This window comes from Leishmania panamensis (assembly GCF_000755165.1).
Source record: "Leishmania panamensis strain MHOM/PA/94/PSC-1 chromosome 7 sequence".
In the NCBI taxonomy this organism is placed as follows: domain Eukaryota; phylum Euglenozoa; class Kinetoplastea; order Trypanosomatida; family Trypanosomatidae; genus Leishmania; species Leishmania panamensis.
In genome coordinates this window covers 166,292-178,704 of record NC_025886.1, presented here as the reverse complement: position 1 = coordinate 178,704, position 12,413 = coordinate 166,292, and the positions used below count along the sequence as shown (strand labels likewise).

Genomic DNA, 12,413 nt, shown 5'->3' with positions numbered 1-12,413 from the left:
GAGGCTGTTCAGGACATGTCGTCGTCTTCGCCTCACGAGCCTCCGCGTGTGCTCTTTCCACAGGAGTGCGCTCATGACACCCACTACATGAGTCACAAAGGGGACCTCTACACAGCCCTCATCACGGGAGGAAGCAGACTGTTGCTGCTGAAGAACGGCGTAGTACTAGCGCAAAGTGGCTCTCTGTTTGATGGGACGGCGGAAGCGGCTGCAGACGCGACGTTCAGCACTGCGACCACAACTACCGTAGCGACTGCTACCACGACCTCAAGACCAGCAACAGACTGCAAGCCAAGAAAGCTCCCTCGTACATTGCCAACTTTGGCGTCGCACGTGTGCGCAGTGTCGGTGTATTACTCTACTGATGACATGCTGCGCGTTGCTGTCGCCACGACAGCGGAAGTGTTTCTGTTTGAGTTCGATGATGCTGGGGAGCAGTGGTACAACACCTGTGCATCTTCGTTTTGGCGAACAGCGGAGGGCAACGACGCCGAGGGCACTGGCGAGACACCGCCACCATCCTCTGGCGCCGCGTCGTCGGGCACGGCTGGGCGTTCACCGAGTCGACACGCGTCTATGCACAGCCCCAACGACCGTTTTCAAACATCGAATGCGTCTTCTTCGTCCGCCGCGGCGAGGACCTCTGGCCCCACCACGAGCGCCGCGCAACTAACACAGAGACAGCGTGGCATGACAGGGCGGCTGCGGTGGAGGCGGGTGGTGTTCCCCTTGAGCGCGACGTTGTCGCCCACTCACCCTGGATTGACCGAGACCAACACCAGTTCCTTCTTGAGTACCTCATACCGTGGCGCCACGCCCACTGCGGCAGGCACCAGTCTTGGAGGCGCCACTGCCGCTGCTGTTGTGCCAGTGCGGATACCTGCCCCCGCACGTCCCTCCGCTGTGCAGACGATCGATTTTGTGTCCGTCAACACGCTGTGCGTGGTGTTCGATGCAGAGGCGGTGCTGATCGTGCTCGGCAACAGCGATGGCGCGCTGACGTCTTCCTCTGCCGCAGGTAGTGGCGCAGCTGCAGCGCAACTGCCGGATCGCGTAGTGTGGCGCTCCATGGGAGCCTACCGTAGCCTCGCCGTGTGCCGTGTGAATCACCATGTTGCCCTCGCAGTAGGTCACGCTACGATCGTCGTCTTTCCCTCTCGTGTCTTCCCTGCGGATGGTCATGTGGCCATGTCGTCCCCTGCGTCACCCAACGTGGTGGGTGAGCGCTGCTTCAGTACTGCCACGTCTACAGCCGCCCCCTTCCTCTTCGCTACCAACCCTGCATCGGGAGGCATACACGCTGCCACGCCGGATGAGGATCGTAACTTTAGCGCCGTGCGAACGCCGGGCTTCTGGCCAACGCCACACCCAGCTCCGGTCGGTGGGTTTCCTGGACCAGCAGGCGAACTTGCAACGCCTCCTGGGGCGTCCGTGTCGCCCGCTGCTGGTGCGTACATGACGCTGGCAGACCGCGCGCTCACCACCTCGGTCGGCATCTACCACATCACTGAGATGCGGTGGCACTGTGTCTCGTCGCATACGCTCCTGTGCGTCACATGTACCCACCCACAGGACGAGACGGCATATATGATGCTGTACACCGTGCAGTCGCTGGCGAGCACGCGGCGGTACACCAATGTCATGAAAGAGCACGCAGATGGCGGGTGGGGGCTGTGCGGAGACGATTACGAGGGAGAGGGGCTAGGCATCGCTGGCACAGGCCTACACTTATCTGACAGGAGCGCCGAGAACATTTTGCAGCTGGTTCCCGCCGGTGTGCTTGCGCTAACGCATGCCGGATCTTCGCCGATAGCCGGGCCGCCCGCGCACCTGCTCGCCAGCCACACCGCTGCATCCTTCGTTGGCAACTCAGCATCTTCCCTGTCCGCAGCTGATACGCCGCAGCGCCATCCATTGCTACAGCCCGAGACGCCTGACGTTGCCGCGCTCTCTGACAGTACACCGACCGAGACGACAGGGGGAGGGGCGCCGCCGCCGCTCATTTCTGAGACGCACACGAGCCTCGTGCCAAACTTCTCACACTCTGCTGAGGCCAACTCGTTGAGGAGCCGCATGGAGTTCATGCACGTCGAGTGTGACGGCACCGTGCGGACGTCGAGTTACTCGTTTGGGCTACAGAAGCACGCGAGTTTCGCCAAGCAGCGCGCGATTGGCCTGGCGTGTAAGGGGCTGCTGCAGCCTCTCCTGCGCCTTTACAGCTCCCTGATGAAGGTTACGGTGCTCCCAACGTGGCGTACACGCGCCATCGAACTTGGGCACGACGCCAGCAAGCATCCATGCGCAGTGGAGCTTATGCTCCGCGGGTCGCGGCGGTATCGGATGATCCTGCGCTTCACAAGTGGTGTGGTGCTAGCGGTGGTGGTGGATCTCTCCGCTGCCATGTATCGGGTGGAGTGCTTCCTGGCTTTGGGCTGCGCGCCGTTGTTGTCGCTGCGGACCGTGGTGCCTCTAGCAGCAGACGAAAAGAGGCAGCAACAGCAGTCACCCGCTTGGAGCCGAGCAGGCTCATCAACGATCCTTATCGCTGGCCTGCTCGGCTTCCCCACAACTGCGCTGCCGCTCCCAGCCAGGTCGCCACGGCACCTGCTCAACGAGTCCCCATCGTTTCTGGAAGCGCGGGGAGTGGGCCCTGAGGACTGGGAGGCCGCAGAGCGGGCTGGCGGCGTTGCCCTGGTCAACACAGTAGCCGCATCGAGCACTGACTCTGCCTCTTCGCACAATGTTGTTCGCGCTGCTGCCGGCCCCGTAGCGACTGGGATGCCTCCTCGGACAGTGTGGGGTGTGGTGCTGCTGCAGGTAGAGCTCTCTGGTATGCAGGCGCGCGTGCTTACGGTGGCGCCAGTCACCGAGGTCCACATCCCTGGTGTCTCGGTGGTAGATGCTCAAGATGGGAGCGGCGGCGGCAGTGGTGCGCAAGACACATGCCAGCAGACGAGTACGCAGACAACTCCGAGTGCGGCTACCACGCCAGCGAGGGATGTGTCGTCGATGTCACTGAAGGCCGCCTTGATTACTAAGACAGCGAGCTGTGCGGCGCCGGTGACGGAGGCCGACGTCGTCTCCTTCATGGCTCTCAAGTGTCCCGACAAACTTCGCTTCATGCCAGCGCTGCTGAAGGCAGCTGAGCAGGACGCGGGTCGTTTGCTAACGCAACTCATCGCCAAGTACGGGGCTGTGGGGGAGAGTGCTGAAGCTGTTAACGCCGCCCAGGTGCCAAAGAAGGGACTAACGGCAGACGACGGAGAGGCTGAAGCGGTGCCGATCGTGTCCCACCCCCAGGCAGTTGTGCGTGGTCCGTCTGTGCTGATCAGCGGTTGCATTGGTCTCGGAGGTGAGGTGCTCCTGCTGGCTTGCACGAACGCGTTCTGCGGCGACAACAGCGGGAGAGGCGAGAGCGGTGGTACTGCGGCGCTGATCCGACTCCGTCCGCCATGCCTCGAGGCATTGGCCCCGGTACACCACCTCGTGGCTGCCGGCGGCTGTTACATCCCTTTCGAGCCCATCGTGGCCGAGTATGTGCCTGTCCTTGCGGAAGTGCAGCCGCTGGTGCCTGCCTCAATGCCCTCGACGAGGAAAGCTACGCCACCAAATCGCTTGGAGGGCTTCGTGCAGGATATTCGAGAAGCTTTAGACGCCTGCCAGCGCGCTTCAGCGTCTGCGGAGGGGGCAGCGGTGGTGCGGTGCGAGGTTGTGCCAGGGTCTTTCGGGACCGCGTACGTTCACGTGCACAGCCCTCTGTCGCCTGACACAGGCGAGGCTGGTGGGCCGACTGCCCTGCAGCGTCTTCTGTTGCCCTCGACGATAGACCCGAAGAGCATCACGTGCGTGATGGGCGACCTGCTGGCGAACAATGATGTTGTGATCGGTGTGCTCTGTCGCTCCTCAGAGGGCAACAGTGGCACCTCCGTCTTGTATCTCTACGGCTGCCCAGCTGTTCAGTCGCTCGCCGCGCTTGGGGAAGCCGCAGCTGCCGCCTCAGCGAAGCCGAGCGACAACAGTGGCGTGGTGGCGGCTTCGCTTGCTTCAGGCTCTTCTGTGTTTACCCTCGAGGCAACGCTTCCCGGAGTGGAGGTCTTCTACCTCAGCGCAAGTGGCGAGGTTGTGCTGCTGCGACGGTGGCCGGTTCAGGTGGGTGCGGCAACATCCTCAGTGGAGAGCGCGACCACGCACGGGATGCGGTTCGAGCGCTGGCTGCGCTGCTTCCCCAAAACGAGCGGCAGCGGGTATTTCTATGTTCAGGACCGCACTTGGTGTCCGCCGTGCGGCACCGCCGGTGGGCTGCTCGGAATCGGCGGCCGTCATTCAGCAGTCGCGCCGGAAACGCTGACAGCGCTCATGACCCTGGAGATGAGTGGGGCGTGGGTGGCGAACACCGTGGGTCTCTCGGCAAGAGACGCGGCCCAGCTGGGTGGCAGTCGCATGTCTACCCGCCACGTACTTTATGCGACTACCAGCAATGCTTTCATTCAAGTTCGCCAACTCCCGTTGCGCAGCAGTGGCACCAGAGTGAGTGCCTCGCACAGCTCATCCGCCCCCGCCAGCGGAGAGGCAGCGATGCCGCAGTATCATCCCGATTCTATCATGCAACTGATCGCCATGGCGCGATGGACCGTGCTGACGAAGGTGTTGACATGCGTCGCAGACGCAGTGAGAGCGGTGGTTGCGTCGGTGAGAGCCGGCGGAGCAGCGCTGACTGTGGATGGCTCATCGAGTGTGACAGTGTTCGATCGGTCCCCCGAGGAGCTGGCGCGACGGCTGTGCACCTCGGCTGTGGCACGCGGCCTTCAGGACCGTCCGCAGGTGGTGCAGCACGACGAGGTGCTGCGCCGTGTAACTCCGCCGCAGATGTCTGTGGCAACGCTTCACGAGGAAGAGATGCAGGCCAACGCGACGGCGCCCGCGCCGTCTTCCTCGGTGCCTTGTACGACGGCAGCTGCCCGCCTGTATGACTTAAGCGCCACCCGTGACGGGCTCTTTGACGAACTCACCGAGCTCCTTCCACAAGTCACCCTGAGTGGACTGGATAGCCACGAGCAACTGAAGCTGCTGTGCATCCTGCAGGCTTTACGTGACACGCTGCCGCTGAGTCGCAGCGTCGACGAAGCAGCCGCGCGGCATCTCTTCTACAGTCGCTACATGAGCCTTGGAAGGCGCTTGCAACCGACGACTGCAGACACGCTAGCTGCTGTCGACACCGACTCGTGCGCCATCATCGAATCCGTGCTGCACTTTGAAATTGGTTGCACCGCCACGCGCACCGCCCCGACAGCGTCATATTTGTGGGCGGCCATGTCTGACTCGCAATCGACTCTTGTATCGCTTCTGTTCGACAAGGCAAGTGTGGTGTACGTGGGCGGCGATGCTGGCGGTGCGTTGACACAAGTCCTCACCTGGGAGCAGGTGAAGGTGTCTGGAGTGGCGTTTTGGCTGCGCTCTGCAGCTGAGTTGCGTGCCATTGCGGACCGCGTCGCTCGCCATCAGTATCAGTCGACAAAGGAGCTGGCCGCATGTGCGCTCATGTACTGCACAGCTCGCAAGGTGAGCACCCTGGCAGCACTGGCCAAGGCTCAGAACAACCAGCGACTGCACGCCTTCTTTAGCCGTGACTTTGCAAGTGACGAGCGTCACCGCGCGGCTGCCTCAGCCAACGCGTACGCCGCCATCAGCAAGAACATGCCGCAGTACGGCGCGGCCTTTTTCTTGCTGGCGGGCGACGTCCGGAGTGCCGTGCAAGTGCTGCTGCAGCGGTGCCACGACCCCTCTTTGGCCCTGTTCGTGCTGCGAGCCGCAGACGACGGCCGCGGGGAGCACTTGCTGACAGCGGAGACACCTCTGGAGTGGTACATTGCGCAGCGTGCGGCGGAAGCAGAGGTGTGTGGTGCGCTGGACATGTGGGAGCTGGCGTGCCTGAGTTGGCTCGACGTCGATCCGCCGCAGGTGTCACCTGAGGCGACCGTACAGCGACGTATCCGAGCACTGCAGTCCATCATGGTCCACCCTACCGCGCACCCCGAGGCCCTCTGTGCGCTGCGCTACGCCAGAGATTGCGTAGCTTCTCTCGCTCATCGCGGCGATCAATTTCTCTCCCCAGCTCGTGAGGTAGTGTGTCTGCTTCGACTCGGTCGCTACTGCTTGGCGCATCGACTGAGTCTGAACAGTTACTTGCACTACCACGACGCGGAGGCGCTGCTGCGGGGGCTGCGGGCGGAGGCGGCAGCGGCGCGCTCTGGCACACTGCGAAGCGCTAGTAGTGTAGGGGGTACGCCTTGCAAAGCACCGCCGCAGACAGCGAAAATGGTGGCGGACTTCAGCACCGGGACGCTTCTCTTTCGTGGATTTGGAGGTGACAGCGACGACGACGACAATGTGGACAGCGGTGACGGTGGGGCTTCCGCGCATGAACGGCAGGGGAAGCACTCTACTGTGGGCGACAGCGCTGCTGACGCCTCTTCTCCGGAGCTTACGCTGTGCAACGAGGCAGCCGCTGCGGCGGAGGCAGAGGTGCAGTACGCCTACGCCCGGATTGGCGCTCTAGTACGGCCAGGCAGTGGCGCTGCATGTGGTGCAGGCATCACTGCGTACGCTGACACATGCGAGGATATTCTGCGCCGCATGCTGCTGAGCTCTACCACCGCCTCGTCTTTGATGATGACACCGAGCGTCGCGGCTGCCGGCGGAGGTGGCGGGGCAGCGGAGATCATGTTTTCACCGTCGTTTGCCTCGTCCTCGTCATCTTGTGAGTCGTCCTCGGTCCCGACCAACCCGCACGGACAATTTCAGCAGCTGTTGACATCGCTACTGCGTCTTTTATCAGCTGGAGAAGTCAAGGCGCAGCGAGAAAGCTGCGCGGCGGCGGACACGCCAAGCGGCAGTAACGCCGCCGAAAGCGAAAGGGCGAGAGCTTCCCAGCATCGTCCCTCAGTGGCTGCACCGCCACAGACGCAGGCGACTGCAGTGCCGTCTTTGAGTAGCGCCACCCCTGCAGCTGGAGACGGGGGCTGGTGCGCCCTGTGCGTGCCTGTGCTTCACTTCCTCCTGAGCAAGGTGGCGCTACATAGCGCCAACTACATTGTACTGCTCGCCCTTCAGCAGATCCCCGTCTCCACGGAAGGGGTCCTGAAGACTGCAATACGGGCGAAGCTTCTCTCAGACGGCGGCGACGTACTGTGCGGAGCCCGCGGCACTCTTTCCAGCGATGCTGTTGACACAGCAGCGTCGTCGCTTACTCCCCCCCCGTCCCCGCTGCACCGTCCTCTCACAGCCTTTTTTCGCCTTCTCGAGCACCACGTGGGGCGGCACTACCGCCACACGTGTGCTGCAGACGGCGGCCGTCTCGGTGGTCGACAGGGAGCCACGTCGCCGGGTCACCAGGTGGGAGCAAGCGGCGACAAGGGTCGCGCGTGGAGGGTGGCCAACGACGATGATGATGAGTCGACTGCGGAGAATGAGGCGATGCCCAGCAGCAGCGGGGATGATGGTGGGGCCCATCATAGCGCGTTTCACGCGTTGCTCACTGTCTCCGATGCAGCGGAGGAGGCGAACAGTCGTGCAGCGCGAGTGAACGAGGCGTCCTGCGCAGCAGGGGTGAACTGGAGCTACCTTTGCTCAGGAGTCGAGACCGATGACACCTCCAGTGATGCAGATGCACCTCATAACTCGATGCCGCTGTGCCTGACAGACTCGACTCAGGTGGCGCTGTTGCTCTCGTGTTGCCAGGCTCAGCTACACTTGCGGCTTATGGCGCATCTCAAACAACTGACACAGGCGGAGCTGCACGCGGCGTTGATTACGCCGACCACACAGAGTGCCATTGACGCCAACATCCTCCATGCCGACACGCCCTCCCCGGAGGCGCAGGCGGCGCTCATGCAGTGTCGCGTACTCCTGTGCACGCTGCTCCTCGACGTGGCGTTGCAGTGGAGCGCGCTCTCGGAGGAGTGCATGATGCGCATCTATGCAGCGCAGCCGCAGTACGCGCCCGGTCCTTTGACGGACCCCAATGGAGTTTTCCTAGAAGTGCAGCAAGTGGTGAGGCTGATGCGGGCGGTGTTGGTGGCGGTGCTCGACGCCCCGCCGAGAAATACGTTGGCCGCCGCTTCTCTAGCGATGATGAAGACCTCAGCTGCAGCCAATTTTGGTTGTGACGGTGCTGCATGCTGCGCACCGTCCGATCCCCTGACGCCGTCACCCGGGTTGTCCACCTCGTGGTTGGAGGACAACACGCTAACTATGCTGGAGCTGTGCTCGACTCACCTCGAGCTGTTCTGGACGCTACCGGCGCCGACACTGGCACAGTGCCGTCAGCTCGCAACGCCGACGCACGCGGTGCTGAAGCTGCTGCGGGAGTCTACTGCCTCGCACCCATGGGCGCGTGCGCTGCTGGAGCGCATGCTGCGTCCAGTGAAGGTAACGGCAGATCCCCTGGTGGAGTGCAGTCGCCTCGGCAGCGCTGGCGCGGCTTTCAACAGCACCGCCTCCGGCTTGCAGAGCCTCTTCTCCGTCTTCTCAGCTGCAGCGACACCGGGCTCCTCGCTGCACATGACACGGGGTGACTCTCCCTTAGCCCTTGACGTCTCACCGTGGCCGGGTGATGAGCCACAGCAGTGTGATGGCCACGCCAATATGTACTGTCCGGCGCTCTCGTACATGCAACTGGCATGGTTGCGACGGCACCACACGCATGAACTGCTGCGGTGGCTGCTGCTCATGGTGACACTGGATCGCAGTCAGGGACCCGGTCAGCGTCTTGTCAGCACCGATCGCCTTATTCTCGCTCACCACAGCCACAGTATCACCGGCGTTCATTTTGACGCCTCCAGCTGCGACAGCGTGGTGTGGACGACGGAGACCGGTACGTCAGTGGGCCACGGCTTCCGCGAGCTCCTCGCCGGGGACAACGAGGAGGCGCTGTGGAGGCAGACAACGGAGCGCAACTTGGCGACGGCCGCCTTCACTCTGGGGCTAACCGCCCAGCAGGAGCGACTGCGCCTGGCGACGGAGCGCGCGAAGCAGCCGTACCCACCCGCTATCGTCGCCGCGATGGCAGCCAAATCCGTCCTCGATAGTCGTCCGCGGTTTGGTGAGGCAGCCAACGCGATGCCGTCTAGCCACCCGCACCTGCCGTTTTTTGTCTCTAGGCACCTCGACGGACACCTTGACCTCTACCCCTTCGCGTCTGAGGAGTGCGTGGCGAGCTTCCGCTGTGCCGTGTGGCATGGCCAAAGGACGGTCGGCAATAGCGGCGCTTCCGTATGGGGTGCGTGGGGCGCAGCGGCACACAGCGCGCGGCGTGCCCCCTCTCTAGGTGGCGCAGCCGGATCCTCTTTTCGGTGCCGCGGCGAATGCTACGCCGTCACCCCAGTTGCTTTCTCCCCCAACGGCCACATCATCGCCGTGGGCCTCTCCGACGGCTCCGTGGCTGGCTGGCGCTTTGCCGCGGCAGCAGTGGAGAGTCCCCCGGCCTTCTTCTTCCCGCAGCTGTTCACCCCCTTTGGTATACGCACCTGCACATTCTGTGGAGATCGGAGCTCGCTGCTGGTGGTGGTCGGGGTGGCCCGGGAGCCGCACCAGTACCAGCGCCACCAACTCGCCTCTCGCTTGACGTCTTCTTTTGGCATCGGTGCCGATGTACGACTGCCTGAGCTCACCACGCCCTTGTTGTCCTCGCCCGCCGCAGCGCCTCCCGCCTCGGCAACCGTCACCTGGACCAGCGCGGCTGCAAGCGTCGATGCTGAAGAGATGGTGGGCGAGATGTTGATCCTTGATACCATGCTGGACGCCGGTGCTATCACTGCGCGGTGCGCGCTGCCCTTCATACCTTCCTATGCTGTCTACATGACGTCTCTGCGAGCGGTGCTGATGGTGTCTGTGGACGGCATGCTGGCCACATACGCGGTAGGGACGGGCAGGCTAGCGGTGCTGGGCACTGTTCCTGTCACAAGGATGCTGCGGTGTGCGTTGGGGCCGTCGCTCGGCGCCGACGGTGGTGATGCCGGCTCGGGTGCTGTGTCGTCTGCAAAGGGCACATTGAATAGTGACCCGGTGTACGTCACCTGTGTGGCGCGGAGCAGCTACGACCCGCTCATTGGACTCGGTGTATCCAACGGCCTCGTGCTGCTGCTGCACCTCCGCAGCATAAGCGCGGCTATGGCACGGGCAGAGCGGTGCATCTGGGACGAGGGGGAAGACACTTTTGTGTACTACCCACCACATACGGTTGCCGCTAGCGCCGATGCAACCGGCAGCAGCAGCAGCCGCTGCAAGCACACAGCTGCTCAGCAAGCCAAGAGTGGCACGTCTACTGCAAGCGCGATGACGCGGGTGACGAGCGAGTTGCCCGCTCCGGCGACGGGTAGAGAGTTCCTAGCACGGCTCCCAGAAAAAACGCTGCTGGTCGAGGCAACGTGCATGCAGGTGGCCCCGCACGTCCACACTCGCAGCGGCATCGAGGATCTCGTGTTTAGTCCATCGATGCTGCTAGCTGGGCTGCGAGACGGCAAGGTGATGGCGGCCTCGCTCATCGCACACGCGGTTCGAGCGCGTCTCACGGAGGGCTGTACTATCCCGAGCGATATACTGGAGTGCGCGTGAGGTCTGAGTGTGTCTGCACGCAGAATGGTCGTGCAGCCATCCCTCTGCACTCCTGTCTTTCTCCTTTGGCGTCTCTGCGCGTGTATAATCAAAGCATAAACGAGAAAGGTCAAGGAAATCTCAGAGGCGTATCCCGCAGTATCGACGTGCGTGGCGTGTGGATGTATCACGGGGCACTGCATCGGTGAATCCACAAAGGGGAAGGTGGGCTGCTGCTAGTCTCGCGGCTGACATGTTGGTTGGTACGCGTACAACTCATCCCCCGCCTTCTCTCGCTTGAGCAGCAGTCCAAGGCTTAAGCGCAGACATGTTGCCTGCCCTTCTCGTTCTTCCTGTCCTTATCCAGCATGTACACACCGCTACTCAATACTCCCTCTTTCCCGTTCGCTTTGTTCTCTTCCCCTTTCATCTTCTCCTTACATTCCTTCGCATCTCTCTCCCTTCATCACCCCGACGCCACGTCCTCTCAGCCCCCCCTCCTCCCCCTCTCCACCTCATCCTTCTTCCTCATCCTACACAACAGATTGTTGCTCTGCGCGTGTGGCTGTGTGTGTGTGTGTGTGTGTTTGTGTGCGTGCGCGCGCTTGTGCACATATGAGCTGTGTCCTGAATATTCTTCTCTCCCCTCTCTGGTATACATTTATATATTTATATATATGTGAGTATAGCGTGTACATTGCGAAGCCCTTCTCTGCGGTGGCACTCCCTCATCTCCTCTCTCTTTTCCTGACACCATCACCATCACAGCCCTCCCCCCTTCCCTCTCCTTCCCCCCACTTCTCTCCACTTCATCGCCGTCACTGTGGCATAGGCATCGATCTGCGGAGGTAAGGCATGCCGTGTTTCTTTTGGTGCTTCTCTACCTTCTACCTCTTCTTCAGCAGGACCGGCTTATCACATCGAAGGTGCGCCGCTGTGCGTGTGAGTGTGAGCGCTGTGTGAAGGTGGGGGCCACTGCCTGGTTGACATTGGTGGTATTTTAGGGAAAGGGCACGGGCAGTAGTCTGTGCAGAGGCGGGGGCCGAGGCAGCGCCATTGGCACCACTATCTTTCATCTTCCATCACCGCTGCCACCATTTACTCTTTCTGTTGTTGCCCACGCCCCTTGCTGGTCCTCGCAACTTCAACACGATAGCTGTGAAGGCAGCCACCCACAAGGACGAAGCTCACACCCCTCCTCTCTGTCTTTTGGTTCTCTCTCTCTCTGTCATTCACTACCTGCGCCGATCGCCCTCTTCTTTCTCTTGTGCGCGTGTGTGCATCGGTGTCTCTTCTGTGCGCTCCTGTCTGAAAGCCCCTCGCCTACTTCCTGTAGCGACTCTCCTTCGCTTTTGGCGGACTCGTGCGTTGTCTTGTGTGCCCCCTCACCCTTTTCACTGTGTGCATATTCCTCCTTCCATTCACTTCATGTGTGTATCGGGCCCTCCCCTCCTCTCTCTCTCTCTGTGCATTCGCTTCTCCCACCCCCTCCAGCACTACCCTTGACGCCCCTGTGACCGTCATCATCGCCTACAGCGAAGTTGGGCATCGTTACGCACAAGCACCACCGTCTCTCTCTCTCCCTTCTGTTTTCTCTCCCCTCCCCTCCGCCCCGCTCCCCACATCTCGTCGTGCGCGCGCGCGTGTGTGTGTGCGGCTGTGGCTCATTGTGTGCGCGTGTGTCCACAGGTAACGCCCATACCCACACTAAAGAGGCGCTTGCGCGAGTCACAGAACGTGCTGCATCACCCTACCCCCCCCTCTCTCGGGGGCGCATCACTTCATTCCCTCTTTTCACCCCCTTCCCCGAGAAAGCGCTACTC

The 12,413-nt window shown here is 62.1% G+C and overlaps 1 protein-coding gene across 1 annotated transcript; it reads left to right on the top strand.

Moving 5' to 3' along the window:
- Positions 1-15: 15 nt before the first annotated feature.
- On the top strand, positions 16-10,611 carry LPMP_070420 (hypothetical protein; the record flags this gene model as incomplete). Its single annotated transcript, XM_010705748.1, has 1 exon — positions 16-10,611. The coding sequence occupies one exon, from the start codon at positions 16-18 to the stop codon at positions 10,609-10,611; it is 10,596 nt and encodes a 3,531-aa protein (XP_010704050.1).
- Positions 10,612-12,413: the final 1,802 nt, after the last annotated feature.